This window comes from Sitodiplosis mosellana, unplaced genomic scaffold (genome assembly GCF_009176505.1).
Source record: "Sitodiplosis mosellana isolate CC-2019 unplaced genomic scaffold, AAFC_SMos_1.0 Smas_scaffold_1, whole genome shotgun sequence".
Taxonomy (NCBI): Eukaryota; Metazoa; Arthropoda; class Insecta; order Diptera; family Cecidomyiidae; genus Sitodiplosis; species Sitodiplosis mosellana.
Genome location: NW_022595244.1, coordinates 11,997,398 through 12,023,964, shown reverse-complemented (window position 1 = coordinate 12,023,964; position 26,567 = coordinate 11,997,398). Strand labels below are relative to the sequence as shown.

General features: G+C 36.8%; 2 protein-coding genes across 3 annotated transcripts in view; one reads left to right on the top strand and one right to left on the bottom strand.

Annotated features, from left to right (window-relative positions):
* The window catches only part of LOC129580480 (uncharacterized), a 131,862-nt gene extending 109,227 nt beyond the window's left edge, over positions 1 to 22,635 (top strand). For both annotated transcript variants that reach the window (XM_055470939.1, XM_055470938.1), the window contains one exon: positions 12,556 to 22,635. In XM_055470939.1, the coding sequence (XP_055326914.1) occupies positions 12,556 to 13,951 (1,396 nt within the window). In that variant the 3' untranslated portion in view covers positions 13,952 to 22,635. The remainder of the gene's footprint in view (positions 1 to 12,555) is intronic.
* Positions 1 to 26,567, bottom strand: part of LOC129580479 (26S proteasome non-ATPase regulatory subunit 1) — a 70,720-nt gene that overhangs the window by 27,986 nt on the left and 16,167 nt on the right. The gene's annotated exons all lie outside the window — the stretch shown is intronic.

Here is a 26,567-nt window from a genome sequence, read left to right as displayed (position 1 = left end):
AAAAAAAAACACATTTAAATATGGTTACCATATTAAAATGTATCCAGAGAGCAGAAAGAAAGACATCAGAAGAAGAAGAAAGAGGAAGAAAATATGTACCACGAGAATGAGGCTCCATTTGGGGGTTAGTTTACTTTAAACGAGAACGAGCAGTTTGAACATCGTTTCGTCGTGCTTACATTTTAGCGTTGGCGTATGAGAAGGCATTCGATTTAGAAACCACACATACAGACACACTCGACAATTCACGTCTAGAAATGTTGTTGGCTGAAGAGACGAAATTGGTTGGATAACGTCTCGCATGAAGTGGCTTTAATTTAAACATATGACAACATTTCATTATTTTGCTTTAAATGTTCCACTCTTGATTCAACCAACCATTTCCGATGCACATGTGAATTTAATCAAAAGCAAACAGATTTAAATTGAGACAGCCAACGCCGTATCTCTCTCTCTCTCTCTCTTGTTTCCTTTTCTCTCCTTTTTTTGAACATCATTGTAAAGCGGTTTCTATCTCCTTTTTTGTTCCAAATACACGCAAAGTACATGGAGCGCGAGATCCTTTCACAAGTTTGTATGATGACTTAGCATAAAAATGAGACATTTTCGCAACAGACAACAAATTTTCCATTCGTTCCCTTTTTTGTATGGCGATAAAAGTGATGCGCTTGCGTTTGAATACTCTGCTTTTGAAGTGAAAGTGACGAAATGGAAACAAATTACTAAATTCAACACATCGTTTGTAGCCCGTATTCAAAGTGTGTGTGCATTTTTGCTGCAGACGACTCATGCAAATGGATTAATTCAAATCTTATCATTCATTTATTTGAGAAGTGCGGGAGATCGAGACAAAAGCTATAGTGCATCGCCAAAGGCACTCTTCACGCCAATTAGGTAAATAGTCTGTGAATGATATTAGAGTACTTTGCACAAATGGAATATCGACTAATTTCGATTGAAGCGCATGATATCCATTTTACTGGTAAGAGAACATTGAACTTCGTGCGTCTGTGCATTTGCATTTAACAGAAGCTTTTCTCAATTTAAATTTTCTCTCATGCGCCGGAGAGAAAGAGAGAGAGAGAAATAGAGATGTTTTCGAAAGAATAGATGAACCGAAATTGATTGCTGAAACACAATCTCTTTGTGTATTTCGAAGAATTGGTTGGTCAAATGAATTCATTCGATACGGCCAGTAATTGGGTGTTTTATTGTTTGCAAGAATAATCACCGGAGTGTTGATTCAATTTGGTGTTGCACATTGAATAAATGAAAGTGGTTGGTGTGCTGAAAGGAACTGTATTCCGAATCACGTATTCCCTATCATCAATTTCAAAAGGATCGAAGCAATGGCAAACCATTGCCAATGCTTTCGACAGTCATCAATAATGACTAGGCTCGTGTTTATTCAATTCTGTGTAGGTCAGTGCCGTTCGCATGGGTACACCACGTTTTTGTGTTCTTCTCTGTCATCGTGTTCTAAATTATCCTAATTGTTTCTACTTGACGGATTCTACCCTGACCTTGTTATGGAGAAGCATCAAGTTCGGCTTATTGAATCTTCCGTGCATTAAATACGTGCAATTTAAAGGAGTTATTCATAAAACCGAGTATCTGCTGAGCGAATAGAAACAGTTCGGTAGGTATGAATATGCCGTTCGGTAGCATTGGTCGATGAAGTGGTTCGAATAATGAACTGAGAGCAATTCAAAATTAAATAAGTACAATGACATTGCAACATAAATTGTAACGTGATATCCACAAAGTGTTTGTATTCATGATGCCGTCGACGTCGTCGTTGTCATAGCTGTCGTCATCGTCGTCGTTGATGCTGTTGCTGTTGTTGTTGTTGAGCTTAGCGATGCAATAGAGCGCCGACATTTTGCTTCCATTCCAAAACAAAATGAAGTTTACTTCAACTTGAGCTGAATTCGAAAAGCACTCCCCAGGCATACATCGCCATTTCGCAGCGAAAATGGAATACAGTCACGTTTGGCATTTGCGGGTGACAAAATTCACTTTCGACAGGTGCAATAAACCAAAGAGAAAAAAAACCCGAATGAATTACGTGAAAAGCGTATTGCATCGTATCTATCCACTTGCACAACGGTTTTATAATTCGAGATTGAATCGACTACAGTGCACTACGTACACAGAGACAAATAAGTATACGTTCATTCCTAAATGCATTCGGTAATGTCGCGCGTAATTGATTTTTCTATAGACTTTCTAGTGCTTATCTAGATTTCGATTAAAATACGCTCGAATACGTTGTCGAATATGGGTGAATTTCCACGAGTGTAGCATTTGTCTATATGGGAAAGGGGGCCATATACATACTATGTACATGTACATGTACTCGATATCATAATATGCAAACGAACAATCTGCTCCGTTTTCACGCTAATCGTAAACCATTTGCATCCAAGCGAAATTCAATTGATTCGAATTCAATTTGAAATCGCGTCGCAATTTTGTTGTTGTTGTTGTTTTCATTCGATTTTTCTTTGAACATTTCGATTTTCCTAAGGTGAGAACCACATTGCAATGCAAACGACAGAATGCGGCTTGAAAATGGGGCAAATATGTTTCACATTCACTTGTTATGCAGCGAGTTTTGTGTATGCGTGTGACCTTCGGCAAATTCATGAGAATGCCAGACACACATGAACATTGCGATTTTGCGAATGGTCTACAGTCAAAACATGCATTATAACAAAGCAAAGCAACCGTCTAATTCGTGCATTTTAAATACTTTATTTGCCCGCCAAACATTATTTTGCCAAATATTTAAATTTATGAAACTTCAATAGCATCAAACGGATTCATTTAATTTCCAAACTCAATGAAATTGTTTGGTAATGCATGTAAATTTTTGCGCATTTCATTACATTTCTTCGGTTGGCAAACAAAAATGTGCAAAGTACTTGATAAAAGTTTCGGTATGCAATTTCCCACAAAAACTCAGACGTGGTTCAAATTAATTGCGATCGCGAAAATAGCCGTAACGAACGAGGAAGAAGCAAGGAGCGCGAGATAAACAGAAAGTTTTTTGTTGCGCAAACTTTGAATTGATGCTGCAATTGGCATATTTCAAACAATTTCAAACATAAAGGTGCACAGAAAGATATACTAAAGTCGTTTGCTTCATTAGGTCGCCTGCCGATAATTTGTATCCTAGTACATCAATTTCGTCAAAAGCTTGGCCTGAATGCTAGCTATGGTTTCACAAGATAAATAGCATACAGATCTGAAGAGATATTTCGTCATTTTGTAGCCTAAATTGGGCGTTCTTCATTCTACATGAACACTTTTACATGTTTCTAGTGTTTCTTTTTCATTGCCAAGCGTTGTATCATCTATTCGAATGCCAGTGCATTTCTTCAGTCCTCTTGCTATGTAAATTTTTTCTGTGTCATAGCTAACAATGAACGCAAAATAGGTGATTACCAGCCATTCGAACATTTTCCTCTATTCGAGAGCACTTCTTTTGTTCGCAATGCATGTGCTCATCTTTGCTCGTCGTCGGTGAGGAATTTCGTCTCTCGCTCCATCGAAACTTATAAATATGATTTGTATTCAGAGTGGAATTCAATACAATGTACAGCCATACCGCATATACATTACACAATCCGTCTCTCATCAATATCATCATCATCACCGCTGTCACCGCCAACACCATCATCAACCGTAGTCGTTGTCAAGTGGAAAAGAGCAAAAAAAAAGAAGTGAATGAAAAGAACAAGAACAATCTCTAATCATTTTGTTGAAAATACTTTGTTTGTTCAGCGAAATTCATATTCTATTCGAAGCACTTCGAAGCTGCACTTTCGATTACAATGTGAAATGAAAATGCAGATTTTGTACTTACCAGATGGATAAAGCGTCAATTCCATGGTAAAATGTGTAAATTATGCACGAATAAAACACTTTTGCTATTTTATCACATCAATTGAAGAAAATGGCAAAATTGCACCAAGAGCTGTATTTGAATTCCAACTGAGCGGTTAGTGATTATCGTAAATCTCTTACACAAAATGTGTTAAAAAGAATACAAGCTCTCTGAGTTACACTGTGCACCAATGGGAGGTTGTGTTGGGGGAAAATTGATTTATTTTTCTTTCTTTTTCATGCAATCGACTTTCATTCAATGCTGCAGAATTGCACACAGCTCGAAGCAATTCGTAAAATGGTGGAAATTTGTCATAAATTTGAATTTCATTAGAGAAATGAGAGAGGATGGACCCCATGCAAGCAAAGATACATCACCTTTTTTAACAACACTCTAACATTGATGTAATTTTACCTGACGAAAAAAAAAATGCGGTGCATATTTCTCATTGTTATTGCAAATGAAAGTGAAGACGACAAAAAACGAATAGCTTTTCAAAGCTGCGGGAACATTCCGCCAATGCATTATGCATTTTTTATGAAGACTGATGCTATAAATAGAACTTAAACTGGAACTCGGACGTATTAAAAGAGTTTTTTTTTTGGAAGTTTGTTGAAGTTTTTTTTTCTGGTCTATCGAAATGTGTAAATAAGAAGTACAAACGTTTGATATAATTTTTTTTCTATGTTTATAACAACGAAGTGCGATGATGAAAACAACCCCAGAAAAAAACTATACTTCACCAGGAATTTTTAATACACCTTCAGTTGCGTTGCATATATATTCTTGCTTGTTCGTTAAACGGTTCGGTTAAAATTATTCGATAAGAATTTCGCTGGAAATTTCTTAAGCAATTTATTTTGACGGAGTAACCAAAACAATGCTGGATTCTTTTTTTCGTACAGCACCCACTCTCTATTATGTTCAGTCGAGTGAAAGATGAACGCAACCATTTTTTGTTGTTTCCTTCTTCGTATTGTGACGCTTCATCGATCGTATATCATTTGAGTCATTTTACGTCAAAAGCCGTTTTTTGTTTCAAAATTGAAAGAGCATGCGGGGAATGAAAAGGCTGAAATCAAGTTTTACACGAAGCACACACAAAAATTCATGAGCTTCAATACGATGGATCGCTTTGGCAAGTGTACAAGATATTGACGATTCGATGCGGTGTTATCGTGCATTACAGCGTTTTTTGTTCTGCGATGCTTTTATGACACAATTTGTGATTTTATTTTCACATATTGGAATTGCGCGAGAGAGCGCCCGCGCTTACACTTACTCGCTCATTGATTCAACTACTCTGGAAATCATTCGGTTGTTGTGTTCATCAATGCCTTCATCGGTTTGTGTTGCCTTGGGAAATTACTTCCTTTTGTTGTTGGCCTACAGTGGTTCTGAAGTGTGAAATTGACTTTTTTTCGGGTCAATAAAAGCGACATTAGGAAAAAATGAGCATTTCGCTTTTATTCCCATCATTTCCTTTTTATCCAGTGTGCATCAATGAGACAAAATTCCAGTCGCAATTGTTGAGGACGAAAATGTCACTTGTCAAATGTCGACGCTGATGATGGCAAGGGTAGAGAAAATCTCTTTCGTAAAGAAAAAACCAAATGAATTTTCAATCAATGTGCAGAAACGACCGCATATTTTCTTTTCACTTCGTGTGAAAGATTGCCATTGGAAATGTTTTGATTAAAAACTGAACCTCAAAATCTTTTTGGATGGTTTTAGATTTTCTATCAGTGGATTTGCATCTGGGACACACAGCCTCAATGTCACATTATTAAAAGTAGAATGACCACATTACCTCCAACTTTCAATGCAATCGAAACTAACCGCAAAGAAGAGACCCACAATTTCTTTTGTTGTTTTGCAATTTGCAATGCGGATGGCATCAGCTATGTGGACTAGATGTGCAAATGGGGTTTCCCGCATAAATGGTCTGGTAACTAGTTATGCATACAACGGCAAACCGAGCACAATAAACTGAATCGCATTGATACTCCTTTGACAGTTTGATTTTAAAACGAAAATATGCTTGTGGGCACATCGGTGGTTCTTTTAAAAACACTGAAACAATTGTGCAATGTTGCTGCTGCTGCTGCATTTTCTCATTTATTTTTTCGGCTCGAAGACTCAAAGAAACGTCGAAATGGTAAAACTAAAACTCTAATTGCATTCGCTTGAAAGCATTATGTGCTTTCTCGTTAACGGTGCCATTGTTTAGAGGCAAACTTGGAGACAGAAACACTTTAAAATTCAAGCTCGAGCGTGTGCGTTTTAATCATTTCACTTGTTATTGAAATGCGCTGTGTGTGTGTGTGTTTGTTTAATGTCACCACGATTTTCAATTACGAACGTCTCCAACTAAATCAACTAAGCACACAATTCATTCGTACGACACTTTAGCTGCTTCTGAATGCTATTATTTCAAACTACAAATTATTTTTCGTTGTCGTGCACATTTCTTATGGAAATGTTCATTCCATCATGTGCACAAATCACTTGACTTTGCTCTCGTGCGCGCACAAGAACAAGTCGAGGAAAAGAGTGTTTCGATTGACAAAGGGATAGACACCATTAGAAAACTAGTGAAATATTAATAAAATTAGCAAAAAAATATGAAATATTAGAGGAAATACAGCTGCCCATTTGAAATATATTGGTTCAATGCATTTCAAATGGAGATTTTTACCTCCATAAGGAATGTATTGAAACAATGTAAATCAAATGGCAATTTTATTTTTGCTGATTTTTGAATATTTGTAAACAAATTCTACATCTAAAATTCATTATTCCTATGTAATTCTTATGCGAGAGCATTTCCCATAAGAGATACACAGCACCGTACACTTCTTATGCACACAGTACCGTTAATCTACAGCGGCGCTGTACAGTGCTGTGTATTCCTTATGGGCAACGCTCTCGCATAAGAATTACATAGGAACAATGTATATCAGATGTAGAATTTGTTTACAAACACTTTGTGTGTTCACCAAAATCACCAAAAATAAAATTGCCATTTGATTTACATTGTTTCAATACATTTCTTATGGAGGTACAAATCTCTATTTAAAATGCATTAGACAGTGTGTTTCTTATGGAAAATAGTAAAATAGAAAAAATTAGCGAAATTAGCATGAAAATAGAATATTAGCATTGGTGTCCATCCCCTTGCATTTTGATGTCGGTTTTTACTATTGTTCTAACCATTAAGCGTGCAAATGTTTTCCTTTCTATTTGCATCATTCGATTCAGAATGTTCGCCTGCTTCGGGGTGACGTTGTTGTGTTGCCTCACCGCCATTTGCATACAAATCATTTTTCACTTCGTTAAGGTGCAAAACTAACGAGCACAGAGAATAGCGAGAATTGTCCAAAGTGTCGCATTCATTTTTGGTGCGATCATTCTCTCGTTTTGACGATGTATGTACCAACACCGTCTCGACTGTGTATGACGTGCTGTGCACTATGTGAACCTAACGTTGTATACGGGCACATGTCATTGCAGATTAATTAACCAAATAAATATTCATCGCATTTTATTTTGCGTGAGTCGGTGCATGTGGCTGGAAAACAAAAAGTGCAAATAAAAGTGTTGGTAGTGGGTTTTTGGGTTTTTGGGTTTGGCTGTGTGGGAAGCATTTCGTCTCTTCATGCACGCTTGCGGCTTGTGCTGTGGTTTTCCAGTCAAAAATGAGAAATGACTATCATCATGCCATTGACATGCCTCATGGGACTTGTTTAAATTTATTCCTTTTTTTCTGCGTCTTCCCGCGCTGTATTTGCATGGTCCTGATGTTTGTATGATTAACATTTACTCTCTCATTTAACACACAACGGAAAACAACAAACACCAAAACATACGCTACCGTCGCCTGTGCAAAAAATTCCGTGTACAATTATTTTGCGTGATAATTGAACCACTTGGAGTGCGCGCGCCAGCGTTGAATGCTTGCTATGAATTTACAAAGCGCAATTAATTGATTCTAATTTGATTAAGATGGAGCATTTCTCTCTCCAGATCGCATTTTCGTTCCATTCATTCAATGCGACTGTGTGTGAGCGTGTGTTTTATTGTAAACACTGTGGCACCCTTGCTGATTCAGCTGACAGCTGAGCTCCTGTTTTGGTTTTCAGCTTAATTAATTGCATCGCGTTAAATCCATGCAAACAGCTTTTGCTCAGCACAAAATGCCATGCTCGCACCATTTTCCGCAGCCGAAAAACCAAAAGACAACAGTATCGATAAGCAACGTTGCATGCAAAAGTGCCAGAGAAAATTAAATTGACATCAAAAGTACTGAATGAAAATGCTATGAAAATTCACTAGCACCGATTACTTAGATGACGGCGAAAATTGCGTGTCAACCTCAGCCGATCGTTATATCGTGTTTCCGACACTAGTCGAAACGATATTGCTTCCTGTATGGAAATCCAATACTACGCTCAGGATCAATTCGAATGCGGGATTATATTGTGGTGCAGCTGTGGAATTTCAAGAGAAAAAGCGATTGCTTTGCATTTGATTATGGCTTTTCGAATATTTTACGGGGTCATTTTCATTTTCATTACCTGTGGGCGACGATATTGTGTTGGTTTCGCATTTTCCATACAATTTCTAATTCGATGAAATTTTTATTTTCTATTTATTGCTTCAATTGAAAGCGATTGATATTGATTTTTGTCATGAATTACGCCCAACTTTTGTTCCCCCTTACGTAGTACTCAATTTTAATTTGCAATTGCCATCGAAGAACCATTGAAATCGGAAAAATCTCGAATGAATTGAAGGTTTCCATTGGAAACACACCCACTGCCACAGTTTGTTGGTCAACACACACACACACAATGTGAAATGTGTGGGTTGTTACTCGAGCAATAATAGCACATGTTATCTCTTTACATTAAGCATTTTAATGAAATAGAAATTTCATTCGTGTTCATGCCAAAATGGTAGAACGGTGTGAACAGACAAACGTTCACACGATTCATAGCCATAGCAAACACCTGTTGAACTCACACATAGAAATGCGATTTTACAATGCAAATGCTTTGATGATTTACATTTGGAGTGGTTCTCAGCGTCACATTTGGTGCATAATCCAAGATTTTAGAGAAAAAAACAAATCAAATCCACCTGGAACGCCATTGGTTTTTTTTCGTAAATGTTTACATTTACTTGCCACCGAAGTGTAAAATCGCTTTGCAAAGATTTACATTCGCATTTGCCGAGATCGATAGAAGTGTTTTTGTTTATATTTCATTTTGTAATTTTTAGGGGATTGGCTGAACCGTAATCGAAACCGGCTGCTTTACTTAGCAATTAGGGTCGGTGGATATTTCGTATTCTGTTTATGTTGTAGATAGATGTATTCCATCGAATAAGCTAGAATAAGTTTTAGCCAAATAAGTTGAAGCTAATATTTCCGTAGTTGATACAGGCACGTACAAATATTTTCATCTGCCCGGTCATTTGCATGATGGGCACACAGTCAAAACGTTTCTCTGCACACATTCGCCGGATTTTTTTGGTTTATTGATATTTTCAGCAGCCGAATAACAGGCTTATATTAAAACCCACAAAAATTCTATTTACCCACACTTGAAGGGAGAAAAAAATGAGGAAATATCGTATACTATTACCGACCACAATATTTTCCGCCTTTGCGCATAACTTCCAGTTTTTGGTTCGCGCGACCCAAAAATGGTGCGAAAAATTGTTGTGTAACTGTAACATTTTGACCTTTTGCTGTGTTTAAATTTATTCAGCCCATACACACACATATATATATATATATATACCGGTTGAAATGACTGGTATGCGTAGGCAATAATGTTAAATACACGAAGAATCTCCTTTTGTGGCTTTTCCGCAATAGAATTTTATTCTACATATTTTTTCCATGGAACACCATTAGCTAACATTCATCGAATAATTAAAAATCCAACCGTACACACATACCCATGACCAGCACTTTACGAATCGATTCATATTCAAATGGAATTACTCACTTTGGTTTCATAAAAGAGCGCGAATTCACATAAGCTCATGTCATAACACAAACAAAAATTCATTCCAATTCGATTTTGTTTTGGGTTTTTTGCGCAACCACACACTTTTCCCAGATATTCTATCACTTTGTTGCAATGAGAATGGCCGAACATTAGGCGGTCGTCCTCGTCGTCATAATTATTTGTTGTACAACTTCAAAAAGCATTGAAAAAGCAGAATGTATAGAAAATGATGGAACAAAATATGAATGGATATGTGAATTTCGGTCATACTTGAATGTGGGTTGCATCAATTCAGTCACCAGAATCGTTGATGCATATTCATAGAAGTGGAAATTTCAATGAAAACCGATAACAAACCACATCGAATTTCTATACACTGAATTATGCGCGCAACCATAAACCAAATATTTGATTGAAATCATTTGCGGGTGCACATTCTACACCATCGCACACTTCATTGTGATGTGAATGGAGGGATTTTCTTGAATGCGTGGCATTTTTCACACTATAATTATCTGAGTGAATGCATGAATGTAGTGAGATAATATCTTCCTCATCATGCCTCAAATGTACGTTAACAAAAACAAACATCCAAAATTTGTCACCCATCATTCAGTATACAAAGTTTATTTAGTGTGCTTAAATTTCGTTTGCATATCATGATTGTGATTTGTAGATGGATATGATAGTCGGTCAAATTTGGAGCGCACAGAAAGCAACCGAACTTCTTGACTTGTTTGAATTGTGAAAAAAGAAATAACCGGAGAAAAAGAAACGCAACGCTATTCATAGGAAAATACCATCGTTTTGTTGGGAACACCAAATTGTTCGCCTTATTGATGCTTTTGTCAAGTTGTCTGCCGAATTGTTGTGGTGCTATCGTCGAATCAATGTCGTTTATTCGAGATTTTTGCCATATCTTATCGAATTCCCCCATCGATTGCGCACATTCATTCAAACCAAAAACTCGCATTGTATTCGTTTTTTCAGTTTAGTCGATGGCAGAGGATTTGCGTACCCAAAAATCTCAGCACAAGCACACACACACACACACACACCAACAAAATTTTATTACGGCACTGAGAAGTTGAGCAACTACAACTCGCCATCGATCGGAATATAGAAAGAGAGAAAAAAGCGCCTTGAATAGAATTAAAATGAAAGCCGATAAAAACATGTTAACTTGAAACATAATGGCAATCAATGTCGTCCCAGTGACAGTACGATGAAATTGCAATATCCAATTATGGTGAGCAATAGAAGCAACAACACTCGATTCGATTCATTGCGGTGCTTTCTCTCGCCCTCTCTCTCTCTCTCTCTCTCTCTCTCTCGTTCTCGTTCTTTCTATCTCCCTCGCCATTCATTCAAACTGTACATGTATTTTGCGCCCATTTGTTGATTCGAATAACAGCATGCGAAATTCATGTTTAATCAACTTGCTGAAAGTGCGGCAACATAATCAAAAAATCATTCAAACATTTTCGGCACGAAAGCACTTGATGATTGAACATTGCGACTTGAAGCAGTTGGCTCTTGATGCCGAAAGTAAAATGTTAAGCTGGAAAATATCATTTCTATAGGCAACATGGATGTCCTTTATAAAGTTTCACTCAATGAGTCGTTTGAAGTCATCCAATATACGCAACGTTAAGAGTCTCGGCCGCCTCTTCTTCGCTCTCTTTCTTCTCCCTCCCTCCCTCTCTCATCTCTCTCGTTCGTTCGTTCGTTCGTTCGTTCGTTCGCTCACTCCGTGGAAATGGCAATCGATTTCATAACGAGAACGCACAACAAGAGAATGAGCAAAAGATAATGGGGAACGCTTAAGTGAACAACAAACGCTGTTCAGTCCATATGCCCTGCAGCCAAAAGTAGAGCGAGTGAATGAGCGCACACGTTGAATATGAATAATAATTTGAAATGACGCTCAGTGTCGGCAAAGACACGCGCCAAACATGAATGCAAAGCACATTATTGGAATTGACTGTTTGCTGCTGCTCGCTTATACACCATAAATATACTATCTAGTCATTTGTAACTGGCTTGCGGATTCAAATTCCGATGCTTTCGTTCTTGGGCAAATCAAAATTTCATTACTGCGGTGAACCGAATTCATGTCAATTGTGTCAAAGTATTTCGGTTTCGGATAACGGTTGCCATTCAACTGCCGTTCACATACAACACAACTCTCATGTTAATGTTACATGCTTTGAAATGACCACATAAACTTTCATGTCAAACGAATTGATTAACAATTCAAATGAACAAAGTCTTTTTCGTCCTGAAAACAGAGTAGACGAACGCATCTATTTCCAAATTTTTGTAATTTAATTTGTTTTTGCGGGCCAAATGTTATGCAGTACATTTTTGAACATATCGCCCATTGAGCCGATGCAACGGTGGAATACAAGGAAGCAAAAGAGAAGAGATGGCGGAAAAGTTTTTTAATTTGATTTTACGGAAATGATCCAATGAAATGAGCGTACGAGAGTATATTCAGCGATGTTTGGCAAACGAAACTCATCGCCAAATACTTTTAGCAAACGGAAGGAAATTTAATGAGAAAATCATATTTGCCCCAAATATCCCAGTGGCTGTTTGAGTGTTCCATCTTAACTAACTAATTTCAATTGCATTTTACAGGCCAATATCAGCGGCACGCCGTAACAAGAGCAGACGTCGAGCTTCCCATTCAACATGGTCAACGAGTGGATTGAGACGAAGCGATTCACAGGATTCTGAATTGAGTTTTCGCAAACGATGCAGCAGTTTGCCGCGCATCGAACAAGATGACATTGGTTTTGATGAGCAATCAAATGACGAAAGTGATGAGGAATCGTCGGTGCATCGGCATCACAGAGATCGTGTGCTGACGGAGACAGAGGACGACGGCGAAACGGAGGAAACGGACATCATGAAAAATCGAAAAAATCGCCGAAATTCAACGGAACAATCAAAAAGTCAATTATGCGTGCATGAAAAACAGCAGCAGCAACCGAACGATTCGAATGGCACAAAATTGAATGAAATTACATTGCCACCGCCATGCACATGCCCATACTTTGGATCGGCCAAATCGCATGCACAGCGAAAAGCTGAAGTGCGAATTGTATCCGAATTGAATTCCGAAGAGCTATCACCGCTTATCCTCAACAACAATCCAATCGCAATTGCATCAAACAAGACATCACGTCGTAATTTCAGCACAACACCGCCGAGTGGTTCGGCATTGCACATGGGCAGTTCAGCGCCAACGTTACACTTATTGACAGCACCCAGTCATCAGCCGATGTGTAATTCAACCACACCAACACCAGCCGCATCACCAACACCCGTTCCCATTCGAAAGTTAAGCTTTTCAATGACACCGCCGCAGACAAAATCCAACACAGTTGTAACGTGGGACACGCGAAAGAGTCAAAAATCACGACGCGGCTCAAGTTTTGGTGGCCATCAAACCACATTGATTGCACCGAAACCAGTGCCGACCATAACATCAGCACTGCGACGTTCGGCAACACTTCGCAATCACAATAATATTTTGAATGGATTAGGGGGCAATAACACGGCCGGCACCGGCATGAGCACCACCCGTAGTATGGATAATTCGGTTTCAAATATGTTGACTGTTAACAACAACAAAACCAGTTCAAATAAATCCACACCGTGCTTATTCAATCGTTGTGGAACGGTTCGATCACATCATTCTCGCAACTCAAGCGTAATGTCGCGGAATTCATCGCGTCACGGCCGAATCATTCGTCTCGAGCAGAAAGCAACCAAAGTGTTGGGCGTCGTATTCTTTACGTTCGTAATTTTATGGGCACCATTCTTCGTGTTGAATTTGTTGCCAACAATTTGCGGTGATTGTGAACAACAGATTAGTCATTGGGTATTTGATTTTGTTACATGGCTTGGATACGCTAGTTCAATGGTCAATCCAATATTTTATACGATTTTCAACAAAGTTTTCCGACAGGCATTCAAAAAGGTTCTGCTTTGCCAGTATGGCGAAACAAAATGGAGACCACAAAGATAGCAAACGGTTAGCAGCAAATCGTCGACCACAAAACTCAACAAACTCTAACACATTGAGAAGCAAACGCGATTCGATCGATGATTTGCTGCTGCTGCCGCTACAACTCCAGCAATCAACACGAATTGATGCAATAAATCGAAACTACAGTCAATTTCAACGAGAGTAGAGCAAAATAGACGCATTCCCAAAATAAGCTCAACAATTGGTAAAGGGGTACATAGGAAAATTGAGCATGAAAGCCGATTTTCATATTAAATAATTAAAAATAAATAAATTAGTTTGTGTGAGTTGCTGTTTACATGATCGAGGCCAAATTGAACAATTAACTGACCAAAAATAGATGGAATTTGAATATTTTCCAATGAATCCATTTAGGGTCAATTGAATGAGTTAAAATAATTGAATCGAAAAGAGTGATGATGATGTAATTGTTCATTTTTTTTGTTCGATGGAAAATTTACCAAGTAACGGAAGGTAATGAAGCAAAAAATAAAACCAAATCTCATCACGTAATTTAATTATTCGTTAGGTAATCGTTCAATCCAATACATGTGAACTGAAAAAAAATATGTTACATAAGTAAATTTGCATCCATTCTAACGATTCAACCATAATACTAATAATATAGACAATTGACAAACGCTCTGTATCAATTTTATCAATGTGAACACACAAACACAAACACACACACACACACACACACACACACACACACACAGACACACCAAATGTTACCAATGTGTATACTGCTCTCGTAAAGCTTAGATAGATGTTTTACCTAAAAAATAAAAATGAAAACTAATAAAATAACTTTTAACAATCAATGAACATAACAACCAAACTGTTTTTTTTTTCGAACGGACTAATTTGGTTAGCGTTAATTTTAAGAGGAAAAAAATCCACAACTGACAGATCCGAATTTATTATTTTCTATTTAAGAAAGTATTTATTTTTTTAAGTTATGTAAGTGGAAATCGATGATGCAAATTCCATTATTTTATTTAATTAAGGTACCATCTTCTGGAACGAACAAAAATGTCAACCTGAACAATATATTAAAACATAACTGACGCAAACTGGGTTTTAAGAAAAATAGAAAAAAGAGCTCAATAAAATTCATACTCATGTAAAATGTCACCAACTGACATACAATACACATACAAAGCAAAGCAAAGCAAAAAAAACCCAACTAATTACCGTATTTAATATAAATGTTAACCCATTGCCGTGACATAAATGCAACAAAATGTTTCCAATTACCAAACCAATCAACCAAATGAATTATTATTATAAATGTAAATCTCTGAATGTGTAAATGTGTAATTTTAATTGAATTTGAATCGTGTATTGAACAAAAGAGGTTCAGGAGAGAAGAGTAAAAATATAATGAAATGGTCTCTAAACATTTTAGAGTATAATTCTTGTTTAAACGAGAACCGACTATTGATTTTGACGGAAAAATTTGAAGAAAAAAAAAGAATCAATTTTGTTTTCAATTTTAATTGAAAGGCTCATCCAAAAGCTTTTGAACAGAAAAATTTATAGAATTTAGTAAATTAGTCTGCGAATAAAGGGTGAAAATCAAGACGACTTAATTTTTATTCTTATTTTATACGGTAGCAACACATTGATTTTCATGAAATAATTTTATTTCGATAAAATGACGGAACACTTTTTGTTTTGCCAATTGATGATCAGAATCGGTCGAGTCACATAATTCTTTAAATTGATCGGAATAATGCAATCCGAGCGCTTGTATTGTGGGCGCGTTCACAATAATCCTCAATCATTTTATTATGCTTGCAACCAATATACTTAACCAGAATATAAATGTAACAATTCTGAAAGATAGAGAAAATTCGGCTTCAACTTATTAAAATAAGTCTATTTGCACACATTCTCAAACCGAACAATTTCAAGAAATACCAAATCAATGTCACTGAAAATAACTGTAACTTTTTAGCTGTTTAAGGCAATTTCATTTTTGGAACAACAAAAACACTTTTGTAAATACCATTTTAGATGTATAGAATCTTGTCGTAGGGCTGTAGTTTTTATAGAGTTTTGATGGGGCGAATGAATTGACCATTTATTCGAGAAATGAAGAAATACTGAAAAGAATACCGAATGTACAGCGGACGCAATGAAGCATGTCGTGAAATAAATGTTTTGATTTTTTTTCTTCCAAATGTTAAAAAAAAGAGTTATCGTTGTTTTATTTCATTTGAGATGAATAATACATTTCGTAGGAAATATCCAGTTCAGTGGTCAGGCACCCACACAAGCGTGCACATGACAATTCAACTACTTGTGTTGACGCGCATAATGAATTTGAACATTATTAAACCGTTTTATCTGTTGCTTTCAGCTCATGGCATCAATACACGCATACATCCGGTCGCCGTTACGTTTCACATTTCCCATCAACGATATCTCTGCCCTTAGAACAAAAGCGACAATAGAAATGGATGGATAAAAATAAAACCGAATACAGAAATGATAATCATATTTACTTGTTGACGTGATGAAAATAATAATAATGTCGATTGATGTGAAAAGCTGAAAGTACGTTGCGTGTGGCATTTGTAATCATTCAAATTCGTAGAATCACATATGCGATACGAGTCAGAGACAGAGAGAGTGTGAGAGAGAAAGTATAAGAGACAAAGACAGTGAGATAACCAGAAGTGAAAAAGTTACGAAGAGGATAAGCGGTAATCAAATAAAGTGGAAGGCATCTAAGATGTGAGCAAGTCATAATGCGTCAAAATGTGTATGTGCTTTTCGATCTCGCAAAGCGACCATAAAACTACCTACACGTATCTCAAAAGTGATCTGTGCTTGAGCTTGAAAATGGCTCAGCAACGAATATTGGTTTTTTACGTCGACCATAACGACAACATTATAGTTATTGGCGAAAAAATTTGTTCACATCGTTGTATATTGCTTTGGATTTGGTACAAACACATCGTCGACGCTAATAAATTAATTCAATCCAATGCCAGCGAGATGCGAATATTGATCATCATCGATGGCGGCGGTTTTTCCATAATGGCAGCCAGAAAGAGAGAAAAATGAAAAATTAAATGAAATGTTCGTGCAAAGGCAAATCTGTTGCCATAATGTTGCGAGAATTTGGTTTTAAGCCAGCCTTTTCACATCATCGACAGCAGCTTTGTGTGGCTCAAACGACGAGCGAACAAAACAATCACCATTATTTTTGATCGATTTCAAAGCATTATTATTCAATTTGAATTACATTTACGTGACGCCACATTCTGACATTTTGGCATTGGCCTGGAATTTATCTGCATTTCCTTTTGATTTAATGGCAAGCGGGCAGGCGACCGAGGGAATGTGCGCGCACACACATACGTTATGCTCGATTACACATAGCACATCATATGTAGTAGCATCACCATTGAAAACCAAATGCACGGTGCCACAATAATAACCCGACAGAGTCCATTAAGCGAATACATGAGAGATTGAACGATAATGGAAATGAAATGAGGTTTGGTACGAATTCGTGGAATTGTTACCGCATGAGTCTGTGTTTCATTTCAACTGAACGGCACTCGGTTGACAAGTGAGAAAGCGCCGCTGGCATATTTTCATATACTTCTTCATTCTCTGTCTCTCATCGGTGTAGTGACATTAACAATCATTACCGTAAGTTCATCGTTGGCACAAGATTTGCGTTTTTTTTCGTCACATTTGCGAGCTTTTATTTTGTCAAGTAAATTCTTTGCCAGTTTGTTGCGACCTTGGATAAGACGTGATTAGTTTGCTCCACGAAATAAGTGTTTCGTGCCTTTATGAAAATGAACAAGCTCACCAATTAGCCCAATTTCAGTCGAAATGCCACCGTAAATCGGTCTATTAATAATACAACCTGCCATCGTGGTTTATATAAAATATAAATACTCCCATGCGTTCCCGAATTTTCTTGTTATCGCACGGAAAAGCTTGATCTGTGTTTACTTCGTCGGATATCAAACCAATTCAAAATCGTTCGATCGAACGGTTCAGCCAGAAAATGTGGTAAATTTCAAGCAAAATTTGGTTTCAAAAATTATTGTGAATATCACCATTCTGCAATTTAAAAATATGTTGCACATCTTCGAACATTTGAACGCATTTGCTCATCGGCACCAGACCACCGCAAAATCATTCAATCGAAAATAGCACATTTCCAATTCACTGACCGAATTCCTATACTTTTGCACGGTTCGGATCAATATTTTCCGTATTTCAATAAAAACATTCTTGCAAATCTATGCGAATTGCAGGAATGATATATGTATAATGGCGAATTTAGATAACTGCTTCGAAAGTTAATCAAATTATTGCTTTTTTTGTTTTGTTTTTGGGAATGGTTCGGTTCGATTCGGTTTCAGCAAACGCAATCGAAATAACGTTCGCTATTTAATAAACGATTTTCTGGGTGAGAAAGTGCCTTTGGTTCGGAACGTGAATATCAAAACCAACGGAAAATAATTAAACGCAACTCGCTTGCTGAATGAATGGAAAGCAAAGCAAAACAAAATCACGTAGCCATTTTATCGATGATGAACATTGGTTCATAAATAACAACAAACCAATCGGAATAAGATTTTCTCCCGTATGTTTGTTTCTTCTTCCCCCCTCGGTGTCTCTTTCTCTCTCATTCTGCTCGACGGATGTGTACATTGGCCAAATATCCTTAACGCTTGAATGAATGTAGATGAATGATAAGTCGTTAGTGAATGAAATACGATTAATTTTTCTGGTTCATTTGTATGGTCAATGATAGCATTGGAATACTTGCCGGATAAAATACGGTCATTTTTCGTTTTTCTCCGTTTGCTTCGTGTTGCTTTGATTTATTTAGGCATGAATTCGATGGCAATTTTACTGCCGACTGAATTAGAATTCCATTGAAAAAGTTTTGCCATTAAATATTAAGAGAAAAAAAAATAGTGACGGCAATGGCAAATACACATACACACAAGGATGAAGTGGATACGAACAGGTGTCTGTTGTACAAGGCAAAGTTCAAATAAAATTCGCTTTCGTTCACACAGAAATTATGGCCAGTAGAGACATGGTGAATGGCTTGTGTAACAACGTATTCATACTAATTTTCGGATATTCATCATTCTAAGTGGTAGCACGTGGCCAATAAATAAGTTTAAATTTGCCGATTACTTGGAAATTCCACCGAATAACTTAAAATAAATGCTCTGAAACGCCGGCCTTGTGTAATTCCGTATGCTGTTGATCGAATATTCATGTTCGACATCCAACAATCGATTTTATTTCAATTCAATATTCGAATCCTGATCATGAACCACACCACATTTAAATTCACATAAAAAAAACATTCCCCATTTTACACTCTCATGAAAACCGACAACCTTTGCCCTTAATATGTGTTGTCACAAATGAGGCAGTTCAAAGCGGATAAATGAATTCTATTTCGTAGCCTGATTCACATGCATCATTTCTTTCATTCACTTCTTGGTATTTCCTCTAAAAATACATCGGTCTAAGTTATTATTTATGTTTTCAATCAAGACGATTTGATGGATTCATCCATTCGAATAATCGTTGGATTTTTTGCTCGGAATTTACTTGGCAAAGTTCTCTTCATATCTTCCGGATTACTCTACTTGTAAATTGATCAATTTTACAATTCACGAGTGATTTTCTTTTTGCTCCGTTACATGTTTCACAAATTTTCAACGTTGACATCAAACTGTTAACAAAGTCACAAATACGATTTCCAAAGCTCATTTCATTACCGCAAGCGGAAATTGGCAGCTTCCGTTCCGATAAAAAAAAATATGATGTCAACATGGAAAAAATACACACTTGTTTCAGATGAAATCAGCAATTTTCCAATGATATTTAACGATTTGTTCTACCCATGGTTTTTCTTTCACATTTAGATGTTAATCTTCGGTATAATGTTCCAGAATCCAATACCAAGCAAAAACGGAAAAAATCCAAGCGAAAAAAATGGAGCATCAAAGTTTTTCCATTAAATAGATTAACATCGTTTGTGTTTTGATGCGAGTGAACTTTGGCAACGAAAAAAAAGCGTTATAATTTCATGAAAATGAAATATTTGGAAAATTGTAAAGTTTCATAAATCGAAAAATGTGAAACTTTGTGAGAGGCAAACGTTTCGATTATGAGAAACTTTGAAATGAGCAAAAAATAGTAAAGTGGTATGAGAGTGTACAACAAGAATAGAAGATAGAATTCAATAATGTTTTGAAAGCACGTATCAACATTCGTCATGTGCTGTTGGCCCGGCCCCTGCCAATGGGCATTCATCAAGACTGACGCCTGCATGGTTTTTATTTCGATGTTGCCGCCATATACTTCAATAGAAATCGGTTTTTTTCTTCTAAGAAGGCGATGCCGGTGCAAGGTAGAAAAGTATCATTCTCTTTATTTCCAACCTATCTCAACAAATCGACGAGAATGTGAAACATTCTGAATTGAATTTTTCAAAAAAAAAATCATTTCGCATAACGTGTATACATAATTTCAAAAGAGAGTTAGTGTGTGTATGTTCTTCAGTAAATGTTCGTCTATTTAGTAATCCAGTTAAAAGGGAAACTTTTTACTAGCTTCGAAATTAGCCATCTCATCCTTGAAGTGATTTCGCTTGTAACGTGTGTTGGTGGAGGTCGGCGGAATGAGGTCGTTTTAATGGCATGTAATCAGTTTTGATTTCTAGAATACGATTCGCAATGTATTTTTTTCTTCTACAGCAAGTGGTTCCTCCTTGATGTGAATGAACGCCTATTTCGTTGAAAGGAATTCACTTTTGATATGAAATTAAGGTATTAAAGTCTATGCAATGCTTTGAATCAAATTCAAACCAGCAAATTTCTAACATTCCTCCAGCTACTAGATACCTTTAATATAAACGAACGAACGAATGAAAAAACGAAAAAGAAAGCAACGAATGCTAACACAGTCCGTCTCTGACAGCCGCCAGCACATATTTGAACGACGTGCATTTTCAACGCAACAGACTGTTGGTCCGAAATGTGTGCTAACGAGACAAAAAGGTATTTTAATTCGTTTATGTGCGACGTAGAATAAATCAATAGACTCAGTTAGGTCATGTTTGTGTGTGCTGCAGGTTGCAGCACGGCGTCAATACAAAGGAGGCAGAATAAAGAGCAAATGTCAAGGTTTTATTGTCACTTGAATGATATTTAATGAAAGAAATGGCAAAATGCGTTATATGTGTTTTTATCATTTGCTTTGTCAGTTGATTTGGTTACCATAAAATGTATGCGCCTTGCTTCTCGGGCGTGAATGAAAAACAGATGCGTTGCCGAAGCGAATTTGAATTATGATAATGTTTTGTGTAAATCTATCTCTGTGTTTTTTTTTCTCGGTTAGGTGAAATCTTAACTGAGGCGCCACACAAAAGATAACAAATTGATTCCGTTTTTAGCCATGCTGGCATGTCTCCGAAACGCCTTTATCAGACATTGTAGGGCGTACAAGTTCATTTCAGGCGCCAATTCCATTTTTGTCGCCAGAACGAGGTTATTGTGCTTTTTTGGTGTTCAACAATGAAACATATTGCAGTGTGATGAATGCTTGCCGATTCGAAATAACACCAAAACAAGACTGAACCATTTCAGTTGGCCCGGAGCACATTCTAAATCCACGGCATTTATTGGATCAAAATTGACGAGCACACCCATTGAAGCAATTTATTTGTTTTTAATTGTTCTAAAAGTGTGTAAACAATGTCAAAACAAAATGTAATAAATAGACACAATTAAGTGTCGAATGGCAACCATAACAAAATGAAACATAATACGTATTGTGTTAATTGCCACTCTTTATGAATTGAATTCAAAATAATTGAATCGCTGTCTGGCGAAGCAAAAATGATTTACACAACCCATGCATATTTGTTGTTCGCATAACGGATAATTGAATTGGAATATGAATTTCCGCGGAAAAACCTCTTGCAATAGCTATTGTAATCGGATAATAGTAAGTACGTTAATAGTGATTCATAAATATTATCGGGAAAAGCATAAAACGCAATCAATTCAAATCAATATCAACATTTGGAATAAATGATTTGGAAGAGAGGTAGAAAGAAGCAGGCAATCGGTTTCGAATAAAAACTACTTGTAAACAAATACGAGAAGGAAAAATATGAATGAAATATAAGAGCGTGAATAAAGAGGATTCACTTAGAGGCTATTGTTGATTGTATCTAAAAAAGGAATAATGACATGCATTGAGAGTTCTCAGAGCCACACACACTCACTCACAACGAAATGGACAACTCATTACCCGATAAATAGTGAGCATATTGAAATAGCAATTAATGATTTTCTTTCCATTTATCAATTTGATTGTGTGCATTCTTTTCTCTGAAGCTCAGTTCTGCTAATAACAACCATTAGGCATAGACCAGACACAGATTAATCACTATTTTAGTGACTGCCGTTCATAGTTTTATTCGAGAATTTCGGAATCATCGACAACGAATTGGCTTTTTTGATCATAGTAGCGACGCATTTTAACGTCATTTCGACACAAAAGTCGGGAGGGTTTCCAGATGCCGTTGGTGCTAAGCATCCCGCCCAGACAATATTTATCATCATTTGTAGGTGACAGTGACACAAATTGAATTAATCAACTGAAAACTCAACAATTTATACCTTTCATACACTTTATGCTCTACATAGAAAAAGGGGGAAGAAACCATAAAAATCGTGTTTACCTGAAACGAAAGAAAGAAATGAACAACATTATTAATTTATGAGTCGTGGGGAAAAAGGGCTATTCGAATACATTGATTGGGTTGTTTCTTGTTTTAACGGCAATTGTTTGGAAGTTTTTCAAGGTTATGCAATGGAATTTTCCTGAATATTCAAAAGCGAATACCGTCAAGAAATCCGAGTCTATGCCAAAATATTAATTAAAAACAAGACTTAACAAGGGATCATCCTGTCAGAATGTCTGCAACCATGCATGAATAGCATAAACAAAATTCACATAGCGTTATATTGGTGTGGGAATATGTTGGTGTTTGCGATAAACAGAGACGAATTCCAAGAAGTAGCACATTTGTTAAACGAATGCAGACATGTTATTGCGTTGGTTCGGTGAACCACACGAGACGCCCTATCGCTTACCTATGTTTTTGAAACAATAGAATATGCTCGATTTGACTTGGCTTGGCTTGACTTGGATTCGTGTCAAACCAACGACAACAACAAAGGGTAGCCAAATATTGAAATCGACGCCTTTCAAACGATTTTCGGACTTTGTTTCGCTTATTATTGCTTTCAACTCTATAACAATAATCAAAGCACCCAACTTGGTCAAATTGATTGATATCATTAGTCTTTATTGTTTTCACTTTTATTGCCACGGTGTTCACTAACAAATCAATTTCATTTCTACTTTGTAATGACGTCGCGTCGAGGGAATTTGGCGTCGTGTATTCAAATAGATAGACGACAGTTTTCCCAAGACCAAGTTAAACATTTGATTACTACGAAAAATACCGAAATTTCATACAGACTCAATCAACTTCTTATTTTAACGAACACACGCAAAATACCGGCTTAAAAGAAATGTTTGGGCAACAAAGCGAAACAACAACGTAAAAAAGCGGTATGTCACACGCAACGAAAGTAAACGAAGAAAGAACAAGAAGGAAAGACACACACGCGCGTACATAGAGATCGCAAACTTTGTAGACAACGGTGTGTTGCTGATTAGGTAGCGCCAACAACAAACAACCAGCAAATATGCTGTGTATTTTTCAAACTTTTTGCACGATGCGGTGATACATTTTAGCCCGTATTTTAAAAGTGTTCAGCATACAAGCACGAAATGCTTCCTTTTTCTTGCTGCCACCAACAAACATGACTGTTATCTTACTCACTTTACTCAACCATTTCAATTATCTTTGTCATACGATTTGTTTGACAAGTGTTATTTGTTCTCAATCTAGGTACAAAGCATGTGGTAGTCAAACAAGTGACGATGATGGGAATTTCTGATAATACATTATTTCAATGCATGAAATACAACTTTTTTCAGCAATGAAATCGTATCTTTTCAACAGAAACAGGTTTATCTAATTCAACATAGACGCAACTCTCCAGCGACTGGACATTTATGAATTCGAATATCAAATATTAAAAAACGAATAAAATGTTCAAGTTTTTTTTTTGTTTCTCAGTGTCTCTCAAACGAAACGTCTCGCTTATGGTTCAATTTGTGTATAGAAAAATGGTTGTGGATGTGTTTAAATGCGCAATCTAACGCTACCATAGCATTATAATTCTGTTGAATTAAAGGTAAAACATTTTAGTTTGGGTGTCATTGACAAAGTTTCTATTGACATTGTCCGCTCACCAAGAGAACTCTAAAAAATGCGCTGCGTTTAGGAAAACCTCACCTCGGAACTGAATAACGTTTCGTGTTCGCTCGAACCGGATAAACTAATTAAAGCTGATGACATGGACACTAAAAACCCGTCTAAACAAGAGATTAATCCTATTTAATTTCGTATAATTCTGTTGACATGTCAAAACCATATTGTTGTTTACGTTCCTCGACGCCAAGTCAAACACTCACACACACACAGACAAGTAGCAAACGCCCGAGCGCCATGAAAGACTTATACAATAATAATCGGCCAAGGAAGAAGAACAGAAATAATTGCTTCCAACAAAATATCTCATTTTCTTTTTTCACCGAAGTAACGATATTATCCCAAGTTCCTAAAACCAAAATACGCATAGATACTGAACTGTTCAACGAACCCGCTTTATTTGTTTCACACTTCCCGGGATTCGCAAATGGTAAAAATTTTCAACATCACTGACTTTTTCGGGGGTGATGAATGGTTGGTTGATGTTGGGAAATTCGACGAAAAGCTAATTTAAATCAACTCGTCAAAGTTTTAGATACGTATGTAATATACGTAGTATATCGTTCTGGTTGCGTTAGCAACATTTGGTGTAATTTCATGTAATTTGTGAGAACAGAGTAAATTAGTTTAGAGGCGAATGAAAAATCATACGAATCCAGCCCTATAATCCGTATTCGCCTGGCAAAAAGAGCAAATTTCAATGGCAACACCCAACAATGGTGTTCTCAGTCCTGTGCAAATCGTTGTAACATGCGCGTGTCTGTGTGTTGGCTCTCTACGCTTCTATGCTCAGTTCGTATTATGTGCCTTGCAGTGTGTGTTGAAGCGAGAGCAGTACAGTGTGCTGCACTGCTCTCGCTAATGTTGTGTGCACTATCTCGCCTGTTGACCGCGGCGGACTTCGTCTCATCACACATTAAGCATATGGGTAATAAGAGAGGGAGAGATAGAATTTTCATTGGAACACATTCAAATGAAATACTAACAAATGAAAAAAACGTAAGATTTTTCAAGGTTCCTGCTGTTTCCCAGGGTTTCAATTTAAATGACAACGTGTTTGATTCGATTTTTTCGCTTGAAATATTATTGGAGCCAGTATCGATACCGCGCTGTTTACGATTTTAACAACGGTTGTCAAAACCGCGTATTCCGATTCAGAGAGTGTTTACTTTTGGGGTTGCCCACCATTTACTTGATACTTTGTGGAATAAAACGGTGTTTGGTTTTGACATCAATGAGAGCAGCGGGTCGTTGTTTTTCAATCAATGAGCTGAATCAAATGATGCCAGAAAAATGTTGTTTTGAAGCCGTTTTTTCTACGCTCTAATAATTCAATTGACGTACTTATTTTTACGATATCGTTGGTTTTTGCATGCTTTTCACAAATATTATAACAACATGATTTTTCAGCGGTTAAAGCAATCTGAATTTGTCTGTATTTGTTTTTTTTTCGAGTACCAACAGAATTGCTCTGCAAGAATGGATGTACTTTAATTCAAGTTTTACATGTTGAACAGCATACTTTTAATGGGTTATCGTATTACATGTTCCAACTTTGCGAATTTCCCGTAAGCGTTGTGAAATATATTTTGAAATGTTGTTGAATTTGCAATTTAAAGAGATTATAATTGTGAACATTTTCCACGGAAGTAATTTTAAAATTGTATCTGAATAAATTGGTTTTTGGCTACGATGCTGAAAATTTTCAACGAACACCATCCATTCGCTTGAAATGAAGTGAATAAATAGAAACAGAAAACTATTCACTTCAAAAGCAACAAACATAAACATTTGAGAGCATAGTAAGTCGAAGTGGAATGAAAGTAAATAAAATAAAGTGAAAAATCAGTGATGAGTTGTTGTAGATTCTGTTACAGATACGCGTTATCCATGTGAGAGAGCACAATGAGTGTATGGGGGAGAGCAACGAGTGTGGAAATATTGGATTCAAAACCAGAGAAGAGTTGATAATTCGAAAATTTTCTAATAGCATGAGCTTGAGCCGAAAAAAACAGCTTTCCCATTACGCCAACCGAATGGAATTCAATCGAAATCTAAGATAACACGAACGCAGCATTCGTCCGTGTATTTATGGATTTATTTTTTCTCCACTCCAAAGCATTCTTTGAGTCTTCGAGTGCTCTCTCTCTCTCTCTCTCTCTCTCTCTCTCTCTCTCTCTCTCTCTC